Raw genomic sequence first — 22,963 nt, forward strand, 5'->3', positions numbered from 1 at the left:
GAAGGAGTGCAAAGAAGTTTTCAAGAATGTTGCCAGAACTCAAGGAGCTGAGCTACAGGGATTGGTTGGACAGGTTAGGACTTTATACCTTGGAGCCTAGGATACTGAGGGGTGACCTTATAGAGGCGTATAAACCCATAAGAGGGCAGAGCATGCAAAACTAGAGGACGCAGGTTTCAGGTGAGAGGGCCAAGATTTAAGTTCAAAGTTCAAAGTAAATTTATTATCAATGTACATATGTCACCAAATAGATCCCCGAGATTCATTTTTTGTGGGCATTCACAGTCGAACAAAGAAATACACCAGAATTAATGAAAAACTACACACAAATTTAACAAGTTTCATGACACATGCCGGTAATAATAAACCTGATTCTGATTCAAAAGACTGACCAGCAGCCAATGTGCAAAAGACAAACTGTGCAAATACACGGAAAAAAAAAAAACAATAGATAAATAATACTGAGAACGTGAGTTCCAGAGCCTTTCATCATCAGGCTGTTTTTCATTGACCACAGCTCAGCGTTTATCACCATCATTCATCCAAAACTTATTTTCAGATTCCAAGACCTAGGCTTCTGTACCTCCCTCTGCAACGAGGTTCTCAAGTTCCTTATCGGGAGGCCACAGTCGGCGCAGATTAGAAACATCGCCTCCTCCTCACTATTCACACAGATGCACCTCAGGGATGCAGGCTCAGCCCTTGCTCTACTCTCTGTCTACCTACAACTGTGTGCCTCCGAGCAAATCTACACGTTTGCCAGTGACACCACTGTTGTGGGCTGTATCAGAGATGGTGATGAGGAGGCACACAGGAGGGAGACAGATCAGCTGGTGAGTGGTGTCGCAACAATAACTTAGTGCTCAATGTCAGCAAGGCCAAAGAACTGATTGTGGACTTTTGGAGGAGCAAGTCACGAGAACACACACCAGTACTTACTGAAATGTCTGTGGTGGAAGTACGGAGCAGCTTGTGTGTCAACATATTGGAAGACATATCCTGGGCCCAGAACTTTGATGCAACCAGGAAAGTGCTCTAGTTTCGTAGAAGTTTGAGGTCATTGAAGATTGACCAACCTCGACAGATGTACAGTGAAAAGCGTCACGGCCAGGTACGGAAGTTCCAATGCACAGGAACACCAGAGGCTGCAGAGAGCAGTGGAGTTCAGCCAGTTCCACCACAGTATAGCTCTTCCCACCATCAAGGTCATCTGAAGAGGGGGTGTTTCAGGAAGGTATCACTGGGGACCCCCACAATCCGAGCTATGCCCTTTTCTTGGAGCTGCCATCAGGCAGGAGGTACAGGAGACTGAAGACTCACACCCCAAAGTCTAACAGCACCTTCTTACCCACTGCCATCAGGTTCTTAAACCAATCTGAAAAACACTGGGTTCCTACCAGCAGACACATCTTTACCTTCCCCCCCCCCCAACCCAGCTCTCTCCAAGATTTCCTTGCCCATTCACCCCTCCTCACTAATCTCCCTCCAGGCACTTAACCCTGCAAGTGGAAGAAGTGCCAGACCTGCCCATTCACCTCCCATCTGCCTGAGCTGCTGAGTTCCTCCAGTGTTTTGTGTGTGTTGGCTGGATTTCCAGCATCTGCAGATTTTCCCTGATTTAGAGTGGGGGGGGGGGGGGGAACCTTCGCTCCATTCACACAAAGTACGATATTCCAGTGGCCAACTATCTCAATCCCAGTCTCCTTTCCCATTCGGACATGTCGGTCCATGACCTCTTCTACAGCAGGATGAGGCCACTCTCCGGTAGGAGGAGCAACACCTCATACTCTATCTCAGTAGCCTCCAACCTTTGATAGCATGAATATTGATTTCTCTAACTTCCAGTAGTTTCTTCCCCTTCTTCAATTCCCCACTCTGGCTCCCCCTCTCACCTCTTCTCTTCTCCTCACCTGCCTATCACCATTCTTAGAGCCCATCCTCCTTTCTTTTCTTCCATGGTCGACTCTTCTCTCCTATCACATTCTTCTCCAGCCCTTTACCTTTTCAACCCATCACCTTCTAGCTTCTTACTTCATCTTCCTCCCACCCCACCAGCCTCCACCTATCAGCCTTTAGCTTGTAGTCCTTCATGTATCACCATCTTTTTATTCTGGCATCTTCACCTTCCCTTTCCAGCTCCTGATACAGGGTCTCAGCCCAAAATGTCAACGGTTTATTGATTTCCATAGATATTGCCTGACCTGTTGAGTTCCTCCAACATTTTATGTGAACCCTTAACACGATTTATCTCACTCTCTCTCTCACAAATTGCACTAGAGCTGTTGTGTTTTGTTCACTTTTGCACACTTACGAGTTTTGTAAATGTTAATTTATGCTTGTTATATTTTAATGCATGGTTCTGTTGTTGCAAAAAAGCTAATTGTCTTGGTATTTATGTAGCCAACAACAACCATAAACTTGAACTTGAACCAGTTCTAGACCAGCATGTATGAGGAAGGTGGCCCAGAGGGATCATTCCACCTTTAGATTCCGTGAACTGCTCTGTGATTAAGACTCAGGGAAGCTAATCTTCACCAAGGCTGCCTCACCATAAGCCAGTGCCTACGGCCGAGTGATGATCTGAACCACGTTTAGGAGGGTGACTTAGCACAATCACTGATTGGAATTGTCAGCTGGTGCTGCTTTTCCAGTACATGCTGTGTCATCCTGATATGTTCTTTCATGGTGTCAGTCTAACTCCCTGGCTGGATGTTTGTGGTGCAGACACCAGGCCGCAGGCTTCAGATTGTGGGCCAAAAGGTCTGTTCTTGAGCTGTGCTGCTCTGAAGCAGCCTGTAATTTCACACTGATTCCAGCTGCTTGCTCCATATATTCTATTTGTCATGGCGCAGGGGTCACACAACACAGTGCTGGCAGGACCTGGTCACTCCCACCCTGAGTGACCCTTCCTTTCCCCCCCGGCATTTCTCTGGACGTGAGCATTGCCAGCAAAGCCAACGTTTAACTGGCCTGCAGATGGCGCTGGTGAGCCAACGCCTTGCCCTGCGGCTGTACCCTCAGGGAGGGATCAGTTCCAGAACTTAGGCCCAGTTACAGAGAGTCAAAACATTTTCAAGTCAGGGGAACCTGAAACTGGTGGCGGCGATCCCAGATCGACAAGGTTGAGATCAACAGTAAAACAGCAGCGGTTCAAAGAGGTGACTCATCGGCACTTTCTCCAGGGAAATTAGGGATGGCGATAAATATTGACCCTGGCCTGATTCCTGGAGATGAAAAAAAATCCCCTGGCATTGATCCTCTCGTCACCTGCACAAGATTGAGTTTGCTGCCGGTGAATGTGAGCTCGCTTGGTCAGTGACAGAACCACCAAGCTCCCTTTCAGAGGATATTAAACCCTCTGCACCCTCTTCATCTTTTAAAAGAATCTGTGAGAAATCCGTGATTGGCAGCCATTACACTGCCACAGGGGGTTAAAGCCATCCACGAGACGCCCCGGTGCAATTTTAACCCAGGGCTCCGTGGATGTCAGAGAAACATGAGTGAAGTTGGGGGAGCTTTTCAGAAAGAATTGAAGGAGCTCTCATTACATCCAACCCACACTTTACAATCTGGCCTTGCTCCAGGCTGGCAATTTAACAAAAAAAATGGAAAGTAATTCACTAATTCCTTCAGCCCACTCAACGTTCAAGCAAAGTAAAAGGCTAGTAGTACTTGTTCCAGAACCAGTTCTGTAAACTTGACTCCTTTGCTAACTTCCCCACCAGAGGATGACTTGCACAGACAGAGAGCTTTTGACAGATGATTCACTGTGCACACGATCAAATACTAACCTCATCTCTTTTGGTGCTAGATCGCAGATATCCCAAGTGGCCACTCTGTGAGGAGAATTTGTTGTCCTTCTAAAGAATAAACAAATAAGATCATATGACCACAAGATATTGACCATTAAACCTGTTGAGTCTGTATCAAATGTGCTTCAGGCTCTGTGGATAAAAAGCTCTTCATAGGACCAAAGTGTGATTACATTTAGTTTCTCCAGGAATCGGTTAACATTTAACTATATATAACCAGTTGGAGTCTAAGGATCTTTCTCTTTGATCGCAAGATATTTAGTCTATTCCTGATTGTTCTTCAAACTGTTTTGGAATTTTCAGGATAATTATGCTTCATTGAATCATGTAAAGCTAAAAACTTGGTTAAAAAGTCAAATAACTTGAATGAAAACAAAGCCATTTGGTCCCCAGTAGGTCAATACAGGTTTGCTGGAGGCTATTCTTTAGAATAAAAAGTTTGTGAGGAGCATTTGTTGTCTCTGGGCCTGTACTCAATGGAATTCAGAAGGATGAAAGGTGGGAGTTCTCATAGAAACTTATTAGATACTGAAAGGCTTGGATAGGGTGGATTTCGAGAGGATGTTTCTAATATTAGGAGAGTCTAGGATTTGAGGGATCCCTTTAGAACAGAAATGAGGAAGAACTTCTTCAGCCAGAGAGTGATGAATCTGTGGAATTTGTTGTCACAGAGGGCTGTGGAGGACAAGTAATTGAGTGTATTTAAGGCAGAGATTGATAGATACTTAATTGTTAAGGGGTTTTGGGGAGAAGGCAGGAGAATGGGGTTGGAATAAAGATCAGCCACAATTGGATGGCAACTCTATTGCCACTTCAACGTACAGATATTTTATAACATTTGCTTGAAATGACTCTCTTCTCTGATCCAGCTGCCTTAGCCATTCAACAAGGCAATGATGGACCACTAATTTTCAGTGAATGGACAGCTTGAAAGTTCTCAGCTGATCAGAAAGGGCCAAGATAGATTTCTAATTTTAATCCTACTTCCCATTCCGATTTGCTGTTCCAGGGCCTCCTCTGCTGCTATGATGAGGCCAGCCACTCCAGGTTGGAGGAGTTCCATCTGGGTGGCCTCCAACCTGACAGCATGAACATTGACTTCTCCAGCTTCCAGAAATGTCAATCCCCCCCCCCCCTCCTCCTCCTCCCCTCTTCTTCAATTCCCCACTCTGGTTCCCCCTCTTCTCATCTGCCTATCACTTCCCCTGGTGCCCATTTTCCCTTTCCTTTTTTCCATGGTCAACTTTCCTTTCCTATCAGATTCCTTCTTCTGTAGTCCTTTAACCTTTTCCACCTCTCACCTTTCAGCTTCTTATTCATTTCTCTCCCCACTACCCCAAGCTTCATGTCTCACCTTCCAGCTTGTACTGCTACCTTCCTTTCCACCCCCCCCCCCATTGTACCCCTTCGCCTGTCCATCACCACCCTCTGGTGCTCCTCCTCCTTTGTTTTTTCCACTCTCCTCTCCTACTAGATTCCTTCATCTTATTTTCCACCTGTCACCTCCCAGACTCTCACTTGCCTCACTCGCTCACCTGGCTCCACCAATCACCTGCCAGCTTGCACTATTTGTCCTTCCCCCACTTTCTTATTTTGGATTCTTCTCCCTTCGTTTCCAGACCCTGATGAAGGGCCTCGACCCAAAACATCAACTGTTTATTCCCCTCCACAGGCATTGCCCGATCTGCTGAGTTCCTCCAGCATTTTGTGAGTATTGCTATAGATTTTTATAAAGGATGAGCTTTGCCTCTGTTATACGGGGCAAGACCCATCCTTATAAATCTACATTGGCCCTCTCTGTTCAGCTGAATAATTTGAAAAAGTAGTGGACATAAAATATAGAACAGAAACAGGCCCTTCAACCCATAATGACTATAGCCAACAATCCAATTTTAACTAATTCCATCAGCCGGACCCAGCTTTACATCTCTCCATTGTTGTCTACTGCACTCTGGCTGCTCTTTCCCTGATCCTGTTGTAGTTCCTATTCTATAGATTTGTTGGATATGCCCGACGGAAAATGAATCCCTGGATTGTACATGGTGACATGTTGAAGTTTGAACATTCCCTGCCTATTCATGTGTCATTTAAACACCCTCTTAACATCACTACAAAATGTTTTTCTTTGCAGAGCTTGTCAAACCAGCTACCTCTCTGTTAGCAATTTGGAAATGTGGCTCTCTAACCAGTTATTTAAATTTCAGAGCCAGGTTTATTATCACTGACGTGTCATGGAATTTGCTTTATTGTAGCAGAAGTACAGTGCAAGAAGTAAAAAAATTAAAGTTACAAAAAATATATAGTGGAAAAGACAAATAGCAAGATGGTGTTCATGGACCGTTTGGAAATAAAGTGAACAGTTCCAGCCTCAGTACAGGGCCTTGCAGGATACTGATATATTATAATGCAGATGGTGGCCACTCTGCCCACTGAGTTCATGCTAGCTCCCTAGCAAGGCACTCTCAGCAGACGCATTTTTCAACTTGTTTCCCTACATCCCTGCAATTCACTCTCTCAAGTGCTCACAGTACACTTTTGATTCTATTTGCCACCCACCTCCAATAGGGCGAATTTACAGAACCGATCAACCAACTCGCATAGTCTCTGGGACAGACACGAGCACACGAGGGACGCCCACATAGTTGTGGAGAGAAAAAATACACACTCCACACAGACAGAACCCGTGACCAGCTGGCAAAACTACAGAAAATGGGTCTTTAATGTCAGCCATGTGAGGCCATAGAGTTTGTAGTTAAACAGGTGAAATTCTAGAAGCAATGGAACTGGGAGAGACTTGGGGGTTCTTGCAAACATAATACTAAATTATCGTGGACAAGTAAAACAAGTCATCAGAAAGGTCAAAGGAATGCTGGCCTTTACATCAGAGAATAATCAGGCATTCGGAATATCCTGAGTAATATTATGCCCCGTATCTAAGGAAGTATTTGCTGGCCCTGGAAACGATCCAGAGGAAGTTCTCAAGAATGACAGGCTTGACATTTGAGGAGCATTTATGTCTCTGGGCCTGTACTTTATGTACTCAGAAGGATGAGGAGATCACTTTGGAATCTACTGGATATTGAAAGGCCTGGATAGAGCGGATGTGGAGAGAACATTCCCAGTGGGAGAGAATAAAAAGTGAGGGCACAGCCTCAGAATAAAGGGACGTCCTTTGAAAAACAAGGCGAGAAGGAATTTCTTCTGCCAGACGGTGGAGAAGTGTTAAGGGTTACAGGGAGAAGGCAGAAAAATGGGGTTGAGAATCGGGGTGGAGGAGACTTGATGGGCTGAATGGCCAGATTTGACTCCTTACGGTCTAATAGACAAAGATAGGAAATAGAAGTTATCCCACAGATACACAAAGTCCTCATTGGACTACACTGGAGTTCAGTTCCAGAGTGTACAAGTTTACTAGAATATCTTGGACAGAATTTAAATTGTTAGGAGAGGTTTTATAATCTAGGGTTGGATTTCCTGTAATCCCTATTGTTCAGGGTGTTAAGGGGAAATAATCTGGTAGTAAGAGAGAGCGTGCTGTGCTGATTGGGAGACAATCTGGAAGAGGGGGCGAGAAGTAATGTTCAGCAAAGAGCAGCAGGAGACTGGCTGGAAATCTCCTCTACGAATTGGCAACCAATACTGAGTTCATTTTGAATCTGAGGATGTTAGATTATTGCTGAACAAAGATATCAAGGGAGGGAGGGGAAGGTGCGCATAACGGAGCTTGTTCATGAATCGTTTATAATCTCACTGAAAAGCAGAGCAGGTTCGAGGAAACTACCTGTTCCGGTGTTGTTAACACTGGGAAAAACATCTGAACAAAGGCTCAGAAAATTGGTATTTCTCCAAAGCAAATTGGACAAATCCTGAACTGTAAAAACTAAACTTCAGCGTGTCAACAAACTTAAGACTCTGGTGTTAGTTTCTTCAACTCAATCTGCTCCCAAAATCAAATTTTCAAGTTTGAACCATTAAGAGTGCTGTTTCTTCTGCAAAAAATAACTGAAAGTGAGTTCCACGGACTGATGAAGGCAAACATCAATTAAATTAATAAACAAACTGTGAAAGTGTGGCTTGTAGAGGAATAGATCCGAGGTCAGCTTACACTACAGATATTTCAGTTCACATTCAATTAAAGCAGCCGGGATGTGTTTGTTTTTATACAGTGAGTGGGAGTGAATAGGTACAGAGGAGATGTCAGGGCTAAGTTTTTTTATGCAGAGAGTGGTGAGTGCGTGGAATGGGCTGCTGGCGACGGTGGTGAAGGCGGATACGACAGGATCTTTTCAGAGACTCCTGGACGGGTATATAGAGCTCAGATAAATAGAGGGCTATGGGTAACCCTAGGTAATTTCTCAGGTAAGCACATGTTTGGCACAGCTTTGTACTGAGCTGTAGGTTTTCTATGTTTCTATGATCCTCCAAACGGACCACAACCTTGACGTAGGGTTTGGAGCCTTGCGTGCCTCAATGACCCGGAGAGCTATGGTGGCTGGAGTCAGGGCTTTATGTGCTGGCCCTTGGTAGGTCAAAGGGTAGGTGACACTGGTCCACTGGTCCTCCAGGTTCAGGGGTTCAGCTCAGGGCTAGCGACCCTGACTGGTAAAGCAAAATTTTCATGGAAACGGCATTGAAGAATCTTTCTACACCTGAGTGTGACGGTATTCCTGAGTCTCCACCTGGGACTTGCATGACTGACGGTAGTGAAGACCGAGAGGAAGCCCTGAACACCGCCAGAGATGGAGGACCTTCATTGCTGCCCTGCACACCAGCCACGTAACAGGTAGAAAGAATGGGAGTGACATCAGAGGAGAAGCTAATTAGGGATTCATTTCCAATTGCTGAACACCCCGCTCTGGTTGACGGCCTGTTCTGGATCTTTTCACCTCGCACTGCCAACCTAATCCCTGCCGCGGCTTCACCATTCCCTCCACCCTCACCTCTGAGGTGAAATGTTCTGTCCTCAACAAGGGCCTTACCTTCCCCCCTTTTCCCACACCTCAGTGCACGCCATGACGCCAAGCTCCTCGTCCGTTGCCTCTGTCTCCGAGCCCACTTCTTTTCCCAGAATTCCTCACCCCGCACCAATGGCCCCTTCCCTCATTTCCAACCCTCGTCCTATTCCTGGACACTCCACTGTAATTCTCTCCCCTGCTCTGGATCTTTTCATCGCAGGTTGCTGATGAGACATCAACTGGCTCAGCTTCAGCAGTTTCCTCTCCTCCTCGAACCTTACCCCCTCTGAATACATTGCCCTCCACTCTCTCCGCACCAATCCCAAATTAACCATCAAACCTGCAGACAAAGGGGGTGCTGTCGTAGTGTGACCTCTATCCGGCAGAGGCCTGGTGGCAACTCTCAGACCCCTCCTTTTACTTATCCCACTCCAGACCATCAGGCCAATAGCTCACTCGCCATCACTAATCTCATCAAATCTGGAAATCTCCCATCCATTGCCACCAAACTGATAATTCCTTAACCCCACACTGCTTGTTTCTACTTCCGACCAAAGATCCAGAAACCTGACTGTCTAGGTACGTCCATTGTCTCGGCCTGCTCCTGCCCTACTGAACTCGGTCTGCGTACCTCGACTCAATTCTATCCCCCTTCGTTCAGCACCTTCCTACCCACATCCAAGCCCTCCTCAGTAACTTTCAATTCTCTAGCCCTGACCGCCTCATCTTCATCACAGATGTACAGCCCTTATACACTTCTATCCCCCATCAAGAAGGCCTTAAAGTTCTCTGCTTTTCTCGACAAAAGACCCAACCAGTTCCCCTCCACCACCACCCTCCTGTGTCTGTCAGAATTGGTCTTCAACCTCAACAATGTCTCCTTCGGCTCACCCACTTTCTCCAAACTCAAGAGTGAACCATCAGCACTCACGTGGGCCCCAGTATGCCTGCCTCTTCATTGGCTACATAGAGCAGTCCACGTTCCGAGCCTTCCCTGGTTACGCTCCCCATTGACGACTGCACTGGTGCTGCTTCAGGCACCTATGCTGAGCTCGTCAATTTCATCAACTTTGCCTCCAGCTTCCACCCTGCCCTTAAACTCACTTGGTTCATTTCTGACACCTCCCTCTCCTTTCTCCATCTTTCTGTCTCCATCGCTGGAGACAAACTGTCTACCAACTTCTTTTATAAACTTACCAATTCCCATGCCTAACTTAACTACACCTGTTCCTGTAAAAAGGTTGTTTCTTTTCTCAGTTCTTCTGTCTCCACATCTGTCCGCAGGATGAGGCCTTCCTTTCCAGGATATCAAAAATGTCCTCCTTCTTCAAAGAATGAGGTTTTCCTTCCTCCACCATGGATTCTGCCCTCACCCACATCCCCTCCATTTCCCGGACATCCGTGCTCACCCCATCTTAACGCCACCTCAACAGGGATTGAATTCCTCTTGTCCTCACTTACCACCCCATGAGCCTCTGCATCCAACATATCATCCTCTACAACTTCTGCCATCTTCAACAGGATCCTACCACCAAGTACATCTTTACCTCCCCTCCCCTACTCTCCACTTTCTGTAGGAATCGCTCTCTCCACGATTCCCTTGTCCATTCATCCACCCCCACTAATCTCCCTCCTGGCACTAATCCCCGTACGCAGCAGAAATTCCCACTCTTGTTCCGATATGTCAGTCCCTGGCCTCCTCTTCTGCCAAGATGAGGCCACTCTCAGCGTGGAGGAGCAAAACCTCCTATTCCGCCTAGGTAGCTTCCAACCTGATGGCATGAATATACATTTCTCCTTCTGGTAATTTCTTTTCTTCTTTTCAACTTCCCATTTCATCTATTGCCCACTCTGGCCTCTTATCTCCTCTCCTCACCTGCCTATCACTTCCCCTGGTGTTCCTCCTTCTTCCCTTTCACCCATGGTCCACTCTCTTCTCCTATCAGATTCCTTCTTCTCCAGCCCTTTACCTTCTAGTTTGTCCTCCTTCCCCTTCCCCCTTCCTTTCCAGTCCTGATGAAGGGTCTTGGCCCAAAACGTCGACTGTTTATTAACTTTCCATAGATGTTGCCTGACTTGTTGACTTCCTCCAGCTTTTGCTGTGTGGTGCGAGGGATTCCTAGCACAGTTTTATTGACTCCCGCTGGTTTGAAATGATTTGTACTTTCTGTTGTGTAAATACCAACCTTGGCAGCAGACTGCAGATATCCAGTGTATGAACTTGAGTCTTCTTTCGAAAACTTTCCATCTACCTGAAAAAATAAACGAACCATGGGTTTATACAAGGAAAGGAACAGAGTCTGGGTTTTTGCTGAGACCCTAATAAAACTGAAGGCATGTGACACTCATATTTGGTGACCAACCTAGAGTCAAGAAGGTTAGGAATTTATAGGATGCCATCTCTCGCCAACAGTAGCCTGGTAACTCACACTGACAGCAGGTATCAACATATTTCTCCCCCTTCGGAGGCACCATCACTTAGAATGCAAACAGAATGCTGGAAATACTCAGCAGTTCAGACAGCATCCGTAGAGAAACTTTTCAGTTCATTGGCTTGATGAAAGCTTACTGATCTAAAATATTAACCCGGGTTCCCTTCCCAGAGATGTTACCTGACCTGCTGAATACCTGGGATGGAGACGATTCATGGCCGGGCGCAGCAAGACCTAGTAACCACTTGGACTTGGAAGGGGTGGCCACTGGGTCACCTGTAGATCAATGAGTACAACACCAGACATGCGGAGGAATGCTCTCTCCTTTGTTCTATCAGTGCAACCCCAAACTTGTGGAAGGAGCTCTCTACTCCCCACTATAAATACAGCTTCAAGCATAGAGCAAAGGGTAATCCTCCTAGTGCAAAGTACAGAGCACCATTTAGGGAAAGGTATTGAGCAATCATACCCATGACTGAAGTTATAACCATAGTGGAAAAAAGATAACATCAAAGAATTTAACGTTGCTGACCCTGTCCACCTCTGATCCCCTGATGTGGACTGGCCCATGGACTTCTGGTTTCCTCCTCTGGAAGTCAATAATCAGCTCACTGGTCTGGCTGACATTGAGTGCGAGGTTGGCAGCACTCAGCCAGATTTTCAACCTCTCTCCTACATGCGATTGTAATGACGTGTCACCACCTTTGATTCGGCCAATGACAGTGGCGCTGTCAGCAAACTTAAATAAGGCATTGGAAATAAGCCACACGGTCATCAATATGAAGCGAGTAGAGCGAGTAGGGCCAAGCGCACGGCCCTGTGGCTCACCTGTGCTGACGGAGATTGTGGAGGAGATGTTGTTGCCAATCCGAACTGACTGGAGTTTGCAAGTGAGGAATCAAGGATCCAGTTGCACGGGGAGGTACGAGGCCAAGGTCTTGAAGCCTCTTGTGTACGCTGCTCAAGATCACCAGCATCTGCAGAAGCTCTTGTGTAACGTCGCTTGCAGTGTTTTTCCAATGCCTGTATTTCTTAAGCCACCGAATCACTGTTTACCTCTGCATTTGTGAAAGCCTTTCCTTATACCTAATGCTTCATTGGCTATGCTTGTCAAATTTCACAATGGAAGGCTTTCAGGGACCTCTAGAAGTTTTGCATCACACCAGATGTTTAACTGAATAAGTTCCATTGTTTGTTAATCAACAGTGCAATCACTATTGTGATTAAGTCAAGCCTCTTTCCCAAGTTCACCTTAGCTAAATGCAACAACTCTTTTTCCTCTCTCTCTATTTTGCATCACTTCCAATCACCCTTTGCAAAGTTATCCACGCCCATCAGATTATTAACTGATTCCAGTTGGTTACTTTTATCAGTAAATCCATAGCAGCCTGGTCCAGTAAACGTCAAACACACTCTAGAATTTCAACGTCTTCATTATCCAGGCAGTTCTGCCACCTGTTGTGCAAAATTTTAAATGCGAACCCTCATATTTAAGTCTCTTTGCCTTTCTCTTCACAAAGCAGGTCAAAGAGAGGCAGTATGTGGGCATTTACAGGGTAGACAGTAGAAACCTTTGCTCTATGGCAGAGGTGTTATAGTCAAGAGGATGCAAGTATAGGGGAAGGGGGAAGAGACAAAGGATCTGAGGAAGAATTGTTCTCCCCAGGAGGGTCGGTGGAATCAAGCCTGAGGGTTGGTGAAAGCAAGTATCCTCATAATATTTAAGGAGTATCTGGATTGATCTTGATATAGAAGGCCACAGACCAAGTGCTGGTAAATGGGCTCAATACAGACAGGACTTGATGGTCAGCACAGACAAGGTGGGCTGAAGGGCCTGTGTGACCCTCTGACTCCTGGGTAAAAGCTCAAGTTTGAAAGGACATGCAGGAACATGGATGTGATGACAAACACAAAACTTGGTAGCCACAAGAAAAGTTGTACAGAAACAAAAAGATGGATGTTTATTGAGACATGGGGTGTACAAACAACAGGTCTGTAAGAAACACCGGATAGGCTTCCTCCAGCACTTTGTGTGTGTTGAGTTGGAGTACCGTGCCCATTTCTGAGCACAGCATCACAGTCAGTGCAGAGGGTGCTTATCTGAACAGAGGGGCTTCATAAGGAGATTGAAGAATCTTTTCTCAAGGTTAAGACACTCCAGCGATTTAACGGGTGTTCTCAAAATGATAGAGTAAATAGATCAACAACGTTTCGACAGGCGAGGGACCAGTAATCAGAAGTGTGGATTGGCAAAGGAAGTGGAAGAAAATTGAGATGCTTCTTTAGACGCAATAGGCAAGTGAATTCTCGCTGCCTTGGTAAGTTATTATTGTGTGTATTATTATTCTGTACATTATTATTAGTTAAGTCTGCACACTGCTAAGTGTGTTTTTAAATGTTGCTGCTATAACAAATATCCCACTCGGGATCCACAAAGTAGTATTATCATTAAAGCAGCTAACGTAACCCAAGACCCCTCCCACCCAGACATTCTTTCTTTTCCACCCTCCCATGGGGCACAAGATACAAAAAATCTGAAAGCGCATTGCATCAAGCTCAAGGACAGCTCCCGTCCCACTACTTATTGGTCCTCTTGTATGGTAAGATGGTCTTGAACACACAAGCTACTTCGTCATGGCCTTGATCTTTATCGTCTGCCTGCACCCCACTTCCTTTGTAACTGCAACACTTTATTCTGCGTTCTGTTATTGCCTTTCCTAAGTACTAGATATGGTGAAGTGATCTGTACGGATGGCAAACAAAAGATTTTCACTGTATCTTGGTACACGCGACTATAAAAGACCACTTACCAATTATGCTTGAAAGAGTGGACGTTGATTTTTGAAAAGTTTTACTGGACTACGGAGAGAGGCCAGGGAGGTGAGATATCAGATACTTCTTTCAAAGGGTCGGCAGGAGCTCCACAAACTGCATAGCTTCCTCCTAAGTGCCATGATTCTAACATCCTTCAGCCCTCTGAACCTCTTCTTCTGTCCTCCCTACACCCAACAGTCAAGCCATTTGAATCCCAGATCTGGAATTCCCTCCCTCAACCTCTTACCCTCAGCATCTTCTCCTTTAACAGCCTTCCAAGAGACGCAACTCTGTGCCAAGCTTACCATCGACCCTTAACATCTTCAGAGGCTTGGTGTTGACTTCTGCCTGACTCCGCTTCCACAAAGTGTCCTGGAACATTTTCTACATTAGTAGAACTATGCATCTGTGAGTTGTTGCCAGCAACCTTTGCTGAACAAGGGGAGAGACTTAAGGGTTCAGACAAGCAAATCTATAGTGGGAAGGAGTTCATAAACCTCTGTATGTGGAATATTATAAATATCCCAGTCATATATGGGATTAAGACAACCTTGCTTGCATCAATAAACATTTGGGAATCTATCGGACATAGCTCCTTCCGTGGTGTACCCAGATCTGGGGCTGTTGCGGAGTGGTTGAGTTCTCCCTGGGGCTCTAGCTTCCTCCAATGTCCTGAAGACTGGTTGGTGGCTGGTTAATTCACTACTATAAATTACCCAGAGTGTAACCAGATGGCAAAGGAAAAAAAGGGCAACTAATGAGTGAAAGCGGAATTTATCCTCGCCTGTGAGTGAGAATAAGATGCAGGAGGGGGTCATAGGACTGATGGGATGGATCTGCCTGGTGCTGGCTTGGATCTGATGGGCCAAATGGCCTGATTTTGTGTTATGCAGCTGAGGTGCCCATTAGCCTTTGAGGAGCTTGATAGATGAGGCAACATCATACGGACCACTGTTGGATTCATTGCTGAGTACAGATGATTCAACATGTATGTGAATGGTAAACCTACTCTTACAGAGATGAGAAATGCAACCAGCTTCTGAGCTTGACTGTAGCTTTAAACCACTTTCAGGGAACCTCAGGACATAACCTAACCTAACACTCCACTGTCAGTGCTGATGGAAATGATGTCTCTACGTGAGATTTGTTATGTCATCAAAGGCTCTGGAAACTTTCACAGATGGAGAGCAGTCTGACTGGATACGTCACCAACCGGTATGGGACTTTGGAAGCACAGGATCGCAAGAGGCTGCAGGGAGGTGTAGAATCAGCCAGTTCCATCATGAGCACAATCCTCTCCACCAACGAGGACATCTTCAAAAGACGATTCTCAAGAAGATGGCATCCATCAATAAGGATCTTCATCATCTTTTCTCATTAGCACCATTGATATAGGAGCCTGAAGACCCACACTCAGTGATTTAGGAACATCATCTTTCCCCCTGCTGTCTGATTTCTGAATGGTCTATGGACAATATCTTGCTACATATTTATTTATTGTAACATATACAGTAGTAATTTTTGTCTTGTGTACTGCAGTCACAAAACAACAAATTTCACAGCACTTCCTGATTCTGACTCTCTCCATTGATCCTCTGTTTCGGGGATCAATATTCCACCTCCCCAAAGCCACCAAAATGGGACACTGCATCTGTAGGATCTTGCTGAACCCAAATGGGCTGTTCTGAATGGGTATCATTGCCTCAAAAGCACTGTGGACTGCTGTGAGATTGCAAACTACACACGTAACCTTAGGACAGCGAGCTGCTGGCCTCCACTCTCGTCACTGCAGCAGCGATCTCTCTGGAGAGGGAGAGAGAGAGAGCCTGTCCGAGATACCGAAGCGTAGGGTTATGGATTACCGTTTTCGAGGGACTCTACATCGAGGTCTTTTGGGGGCTTTTGCTATTGCTTGCGTGGTGGAGGGGGCGCTTCTGCTGGTGCAAGTGGTGGGGGGAGGTGGAGGGAGAGGGTTGATGCTTCTGCTGCTGTTTGTCTGTGGGAGGGGGAGGGGGGCTTTGGGGTTCTCATTTATTCTTCGGGGGTTTCTTGTTTTCGGGATGTCTGTGAAGAGTAAGAATTTCAGATTGTATACTGTATACATTCTCTGATATTAAATTGAACCATTTAAAATCCATTTTTCCCATTTTAGAACATAGAAATTTACAGCACATTACAGGCTCTTCGGCCCACAATGTTGTGCTGACCATGTAACCTACTCTAGGGACTGCCTAGATTTTCCCTAGCGCATAGCCCTCTACTTTTCTAAGCTCCATGTACCTGTCTAAGAGTCTCTTAAAAGACGCTATTGTATCCGCCTCCACCACTGCCATCGGCAGTGCATTCCACGCACCCACCACTCTCTGTGTGAAAAACTTACCCCTGACATCCCCTTGGTACCTATTTCAAAGCACCTTAAAACTATGCCCCCTCGTGGTAGCCATTTCAGCCCTGGGAAAAAGCCTCTGACTATCCACAAGATCAATGCCCCTCATCATCTTATACACCTCTATCAGGTCACCTCTCATCCTTTGTCTCTCCAAGGAGAAAAGGCCAAGTTCACTCAACCTATTCTTATAAGGTACATCTTGTGTTATCTAAGCTTGGGAAGGTACTGGGAACATTTAACAAGGTTGAACTGTCAGCTGGAATGGAGTCGAAGCCTTTGGGAAGGAAGTGAAACACAGACTCGTCTAATAACCCAGTTCTATTTTACCCCCTGTGTTACGGCTATCAACACTTGTAAGACTTCTCAACTCACGTTGGTCATTTCCCCATACACCTCACCCCTGGTTTAGAGCTGCCAGCCCCTACCTTAAGTCACAGACTTTTTCCATTTTTGAAAGGGTGTTTGGAGACATCTCGAGTTGGAGTTGAAGACAAGTAATGTTTATTTAAATAAAGGAACCGGTGCCACGGTTACAGTGCTGTCCTCCAGCCCTCACCACTGCTGAACTCCTTAACTCTCCATCAACAATTTCACTCCCCTCCCTAAGTAACCCGATACTGGTTCAACTTTCACCCTATACCCTCTGACCTCTGTACACCCTGGCATTTGACCTTTCCACTTGATTTCTTACTAAAAATTAAACAGGAGGAAACGCAAATTGTGTTTCCTCCAAAGGCTTGGCTGTGCTATTAAGCCGGTGGGTAGCAATTTAAAAAATATATTGGGTTCAGACTCTCAGGGATTTGCGCTCATGATCCAGGGAGAAAGACCGTTGGCTGAGCAGGGATAGAGTGAGTTCATCTTACCATATAGGAGATCTGTGCAAGAGTCTGGTAACAGTGGGGTAGAAGCTGTCCTTGAGCCTGGTGGTACGAGCTTTTAGGCTTTTGTATCTTCAGCCCAATGAGAGAGGGGAGAAGAGAGAATGTCCGGGGTGGGGGGAATCTTTTATTATGTTGACTTGTTTTACCAAGGTAAAAGGAAGTATAAACCATAGAGGGGAGGTTACTTTCTGTGCTGTGCTTAGCTGCGTCCACAACCTTCTGTGGTATCTTGCAGTTATGGACGGAACAACTGCCATACCAAGACGTTACACATTCAGGCAGAATGCTTTCTGTGGGATATCTGGATGCAGCGGAGAAATCTAATTGAGTGTAGTCAAATTTGACTGATTTATTTGTCTGTCCGTCTGCACAATGGAGGAGGCTCTTCTGGCCCTACCAACCACGCTGCCCCAGCAACTCCCGACAATCGTGATTAACCCTAACCAGATTGCGGGACAGCTTACAACGGCCAATTAATCTAACAGGTATGTCTTTGGACCGTGGGTGGAAACTGGAGGACCTGGAGAAAACCCAGGCATTCCATGGGGAGGACGTACAGAGATGCTTTACAGAACGGTGCCCGAATGTCCTGAGCTGTAACATCTTCATGCTAACTACTATGCTGCTGTGGCACCCCATGGAAGGAAAGTAGGTTGAGAGGAGATTCAGAGGGACAGAGGCAGGTTAAGTGAGCAGGCAAAATGGCAGAAATGCGGAGAAGTAGGAGATTAGATGAAGGGTCTGAGAACATTAGATGTTCTGATGATGGATCTTGGCCCTTCCTTCTTTCCATAGATGCTGCCTGGCCTGCTGAGTTCCGTGAAGAGTGAGTGAGTGAGTGAGTGAGTGAGTGAGTGTGTGTGTGTGTGTGTGTGTGTGTGTGTGTGTGTGTGTGTGTGTGTGTGTGTGTGTGTGTGTGTGTGTGTGTGTGTGTGTGTGTGTGTGTGTGTGTGTGTGTGTGTGTGTGTGTGTGTGTGTGTGTGTGTGTGTGTGCGCGCGCGTCTTGCTTGGATTTCCAGCATCTGCAAATTTTCTCTTGTTTGAAAGTGGAAATTATGGATTTTGAAGGGAAGAGCAGACAAGTAGAATGATAATAAGATGGCATGAGACTATCAGCGATCTGGGTGAGCCTGTGCAAGAAACACAGGATGTTACCAATCATTGTAAATTAGATTATTTTTGTCACATGTACCAAAGTGCAGTGAAAGCTGTGTTTCTTATTTATTTATTTATTGAAATACAGTGGAGAGTAGGCCCTTCCAGGCCTTCGAGCCACATTGCCCAGCAACGCATGGTTTAATCCTAGCCTCATCACGGGACAATTAACCCACCAACCGGTACAGGGAGGAAACCGAAGCAGCCTACAATCTCCTTACAGGCAGCGGTGGGGATTGAACCCAGATCACCTGTACCGTAAAGAGTTGTGCTAACCGCTATGCTACCGTGCCGCATGAATCATTTCATTTCAACAGTGCACTGAGGTAGTACGAGGCAAAATAATAACAGAAAGCAGAATAAAGTGTTAGAGAAAGAACAGTGCAGGCAGACAACAAGATACAAGACCGTAGTGAGGCAGATTGTGAGACCCATATTATCATACTAAAAGGCACCATTTAGTAGCCCTATAACAATGAGATCGTATCTCCAGCCTGACAGTCCTGGACCGAGCCAGTTCCACAAGCATTGAAGCCAAGGTTTTGAAGGCTCAGCTCAGATGGACCGGCCATGTGATCCGCATGGATGAGTCCAGAATGCTGCGTCAGTTGTTCTACGGAGAACTGGAGCAGGGCAACTGTGCCCAAGGTCGCCCAAGGAAGAGGTACAAGGACAACCTCAAGTCAAACCTTAAGTGGGCCAAACTCCAGCCCCGCGATCTCGAAAACACTGCTGCTTATTGGTCCAAGTGGCGCAATCTATGCTCCAAGGCAGCAAACAACTTCCAAGCCAACTGGCACATGCAGCGCCTCAAGGCGAGTCAAGAAAGACACAGGAAGTCGACCGCTCCTGCCCCAACAGGTGGTGCTCCTTGCCCCATCTGCAACCGTATCTGCGCTTCGGACTCAGAAGTCATATGCGTGCCCACAGACGTTGACTGCGCAACACATCCGTCTTCCTCGGACTTCAAGAGACTACTACTATAACAATGAGATAGAAGTTGTCCTTGAGCCCCGTGGTAGGTGCTTTCAGGCTTTTGTATCTCCTACCCACTGGGGGGGGGGGGGGGGGGAGTTGAGAGAATGTGCAGGGTGGGTGAGGTCTGCGACAGAGTCCACAGAAGGGAGGCTGGTTCCTGTGACGTGCTGAGGGGTGCCCACTACACTTGGCGGTTTCCTGCTATCACGGGCACAGCAGTTACATTACAAAGATGAGATGCATCCAGATAGGATGCTTTCTACGGTGCATCGATATAAATTAGTCAGGGTCAAAGAGGACATGGCAAATTTCTTTACCCTCCTGAGGAAGTTGAGGCACTGAGGGAAATAGAAAGTTGGCTTTTATTGAAAGGATCATGAACAAGTCTTCCTACTATGTACAGGACTATAATGAGAACCTACCCAGAGTAAGGCTACAATTTTACTCTCGTTAAGGAAGGGGAAGTGATGTGATGACAATTCACGCGGCGTGACAGTTTGACTGCGTCATTGCATATAAAAACAGGTCCTTCGCTGAGTCTTTGCTTATCATCCACCATCCATTTATGTCAACCACAGTGTATCCTCCCCACATCGTCAACACCCCTGCAAGATACTACCACTCACCCTCACATAGGGGCATTTACAGTGGCCGATTACCTTCTAAGCCACAAATTTCAACTTACCCCAACTTTACCTTTGTGGCTTTCTCATTAGTGGAACATAAATTAATCCAGAGATGGTCTGTTTGAAGTACTGAGCCGTTGTGGGTATAAGCACCCACTGTGAGCCTCCTCCCTCCCTACCTACTTTAAAACTGACTAGGCAGACATTTGCGATCTCCTGGGAGATTAGGTGAACCGAACTATTGAGAATACAGGTATGGCGGCCGGGCCAGCTATTGTTGGGGGTAGGCGCTGTGTTGAGGCCTAATGGCAGAAGACAAGCCTGTGGTCAGCTGCATTATTCCGTGCCAATTAAAGAGTCGAGCAAGATTAAAATGGTCCAGGATGAGAATGAAAAATGACCAGGTGTTCAGCGCCGAACGCCTGCATTTGATCAGTAACCCTCTAGTCTCACTACTACTGTCGGGCAGGAGATACAGGAATCTTGGGCCTCACCCCAGCTTGCCAATGACCTTTGAGTGTTATGGACAATCAAAGTCACTTGTTGCATGTAAATATATATTAAGACTTTCTGCATTGTAAATCACAATCTCATTGTGTTGAGCAGCAACAATAAAGTTCTATTCTATTCTATTTTAACTGTTAAATTCTGGAATATCAACAGTCCCAATCCCACACCAGTTAATGCATCTGTACCAAGTCCTCACTGGTCTCTCTCTCCTTCCTCATGTTTCTCACCGGCAAACAAACCTTGTTAGCTTCCAAAGCAACGCGGGAGCATTTAGTGCAGATGGTCGGTTCGTCTTTTTGGGAGTAAACCTTCGTATCCACCTAAGAGCAGAAGAATTTGAAAAAAAAAAACAGCATGAGGTTTTCAAAAAATATGCAATCTATTCAGTCAACTGGAATGATGCACAGGGGGAACAAAAAAAGGGCAAAGAGAATTTCTTTGAATTATAAATGAATCATAACTTTCACAGCCTCAAACTTTGTTGTTGTCAATGATTCGTTATTGATGTTCCGTCAATATAGACAGGAGCCCATAGTAAGGTCTCGCACATTGCAGTGAGCTACTGTTTTAATGGTATTGGCTAAAGATAGATATTAACCAGGATACCAGGGGCAATTGCTTCCTTTTGAAATAATGCTGTGCGATCTTTTACATCCAACCTGAAAGCTTAGACAGCAATTCCAATGTTGAACTACCCTTTCAACACTACAGAAATTGCAGCCTGAATTATGTGCTCGAGACACTGAAATGCGACCTGTGACCGTGTGGGTTTCCTCCGGGTGCTCCGTTGCCCTCCCACATTCCAAAGTCATACGGGTTAGGGCGAGTGAGTTGTGAGCACGCAGTTGGAAGCATGGCACCACTTGCGGGCTGCCCCCAGCACGCCCTTGGCCATTGATGCAATCGATGCATTTCGCTGTATGTTTTGATGTGACAATGTATATATGATAAGCATATCTTTAGAATGGGACTCAGTCCGGTAAAGAACGCCACTGGGTGTACCAGTGATGCAAGGACTCAGCCATTATGATGGAGTTACTGTAATTCACCTGGATTAGAGAAAGGGCTGGCAGAATCATCTAGAGTTTCGATTCAGCTACTTAATAAGCACATCGACTCAACTAAACACTACAAATTTAAGAGAGTCCAGGGACACAATAACCTAGAAGTTGATAAAATTGGCAAAATGTCTTGGTTGGATGGTTTTAAAAGATATCTACAGATACCTCAGCTTTATAAACTGGCATGGGGCTTGCTGAACCTGTAGAAACCAGCAGAAGTATTGTGGCCACACCTGGGCACCACACTGTGGGGAGCACAGCGTAGGTGGCTTATTAGAGTTGCAACAGGATTGAAGGATTTACGTTCTACAGAGGAAGAAGGATTGTTTTCCTGAAGTCAGAGAGGGTTAAGGGAAAAATTCAGAGCTGCTTAAAACTGCCAAGAGTTTCCAATGCTATCAGGAGAACTAGTTCCATTAGCAGAAGGCACAAATTTGAGGGAAGACGTCCAGTGGAAGGAGGTTTAACAGTTACACTGGATCGGCCAAGTTCAATTTTGCGATGGGGATACAGTGAGTGGAGGAGGCAGATTCAAAACTGGATGACTACGAAAAGGAATGGAGACTGCAGTCATACAGGGAATGTAGGGAAGAATTACTGTAACTCTTTAAAGAGCTAGCACAGACATCATGGGTCAGGTGGCCCCATCCTTTGCATCAATGTGATGTCCGGAGAGGAAGGAGTCAAATTCAGCTGCGGCAACCCCGGATCATCAACAGTCTCTGTCTGGGCCAACAACTGATCGTTGCCCAACACAGGCACGTTAATGACTGGTGCTTTGAAAAGATTCAGAATTACAGTGGCAGGAGCACAGAGAACAAGTGAGAATGCCCATCAACTAAATATATTTAACAAAGTAGACTATTTGTGTGACCTGCTCGGTAAGGAAACAACTTGAGATCTGAAATTTTGCATCTAAGTTAAGTTTTGAACAAGGATGCGTACCACACTCTTAGTTTTTCTAAATCCATCACTGGCATTTTTCCATCGATTAAAAGAAACTATATTTTAATTTTCCCCAACTGAAAATGGATTATCTTTTTTCTTGTGAATCTAGGACACAAGGTTTACCCTAAAGATATGTGAGGAGTGCCGCAGTTCAATATACTTTAGTACAGGCGTTCCCAACCTTAATTAAGCCACGGACCCCTACTATTAACCAAGGGGTCTATTGTCGCCTGATTGGGAATCCAGGTTTAGAGGTTATGGTCTCAAAACTCCTGAATTTTTCCATTGAAATTAATAAGTAAAAATTCTGGCCGATCCTCTTATCTTCAACCATCTAAATTAATTTGCATTTCTGTTTATTAAAATAAATCACCTAAAATTTAATTTTTTTTTTAAAAA

At 45.7% G+C, this 22,963-nt stretch overlaps 1 protein-coding gene across 10 annotated transcripts in view; it reads right to left on the minus strand.

Annotated features, from left to right (window-relative positions):
• Nucleotides 1-22,963, minus strand: part of LOC140719429 (myosin phosphatase Rho-interacting protein-like) — a 290,247-nt gene that overhangs the window by 171,093 nt on the left and 96,191 nt on the right. For 9 of the 10 annotated variants that reach the window (XM_073034091.1, XM_073034087.1, XM_073034090.1 and 6 more), the window contains exons 9-11: nt 20,783-20,875; nt 10,954-11,019; nt 3,792-3,860 (exon numbers count right to left, since the gene is read on the minus strand). In XM_073034091.1, the coding sequence (XP_072890192.1) occupies nt 3,792-3,860; nt 10,954-11,019; nt 20,783-20,875 (228 nt within the window). The remainder of the gene's footprint in view (nt 1-3,791; nt 3,861-10,953; nt 11,020-20,782; nt 20,876-22,963) is intronic. The other variant, XM_073034088.1, reaches the window with a different exon arrangement.

Source organism: Hemitrygon akajei, chromosome 31 (genome assembly GCF_048418815.1).
Source record: "Hemitrygon akajei chromosome 31, sHemAka1.3, whole genome shotgun sequence".
Lineage (NCBI taxonomy): Eukaryota > Metazoa > Chordata > Chondrichthyes > Myliobatiformes > Dasyatidae > Hemitrygon > Hemitrygon akajei.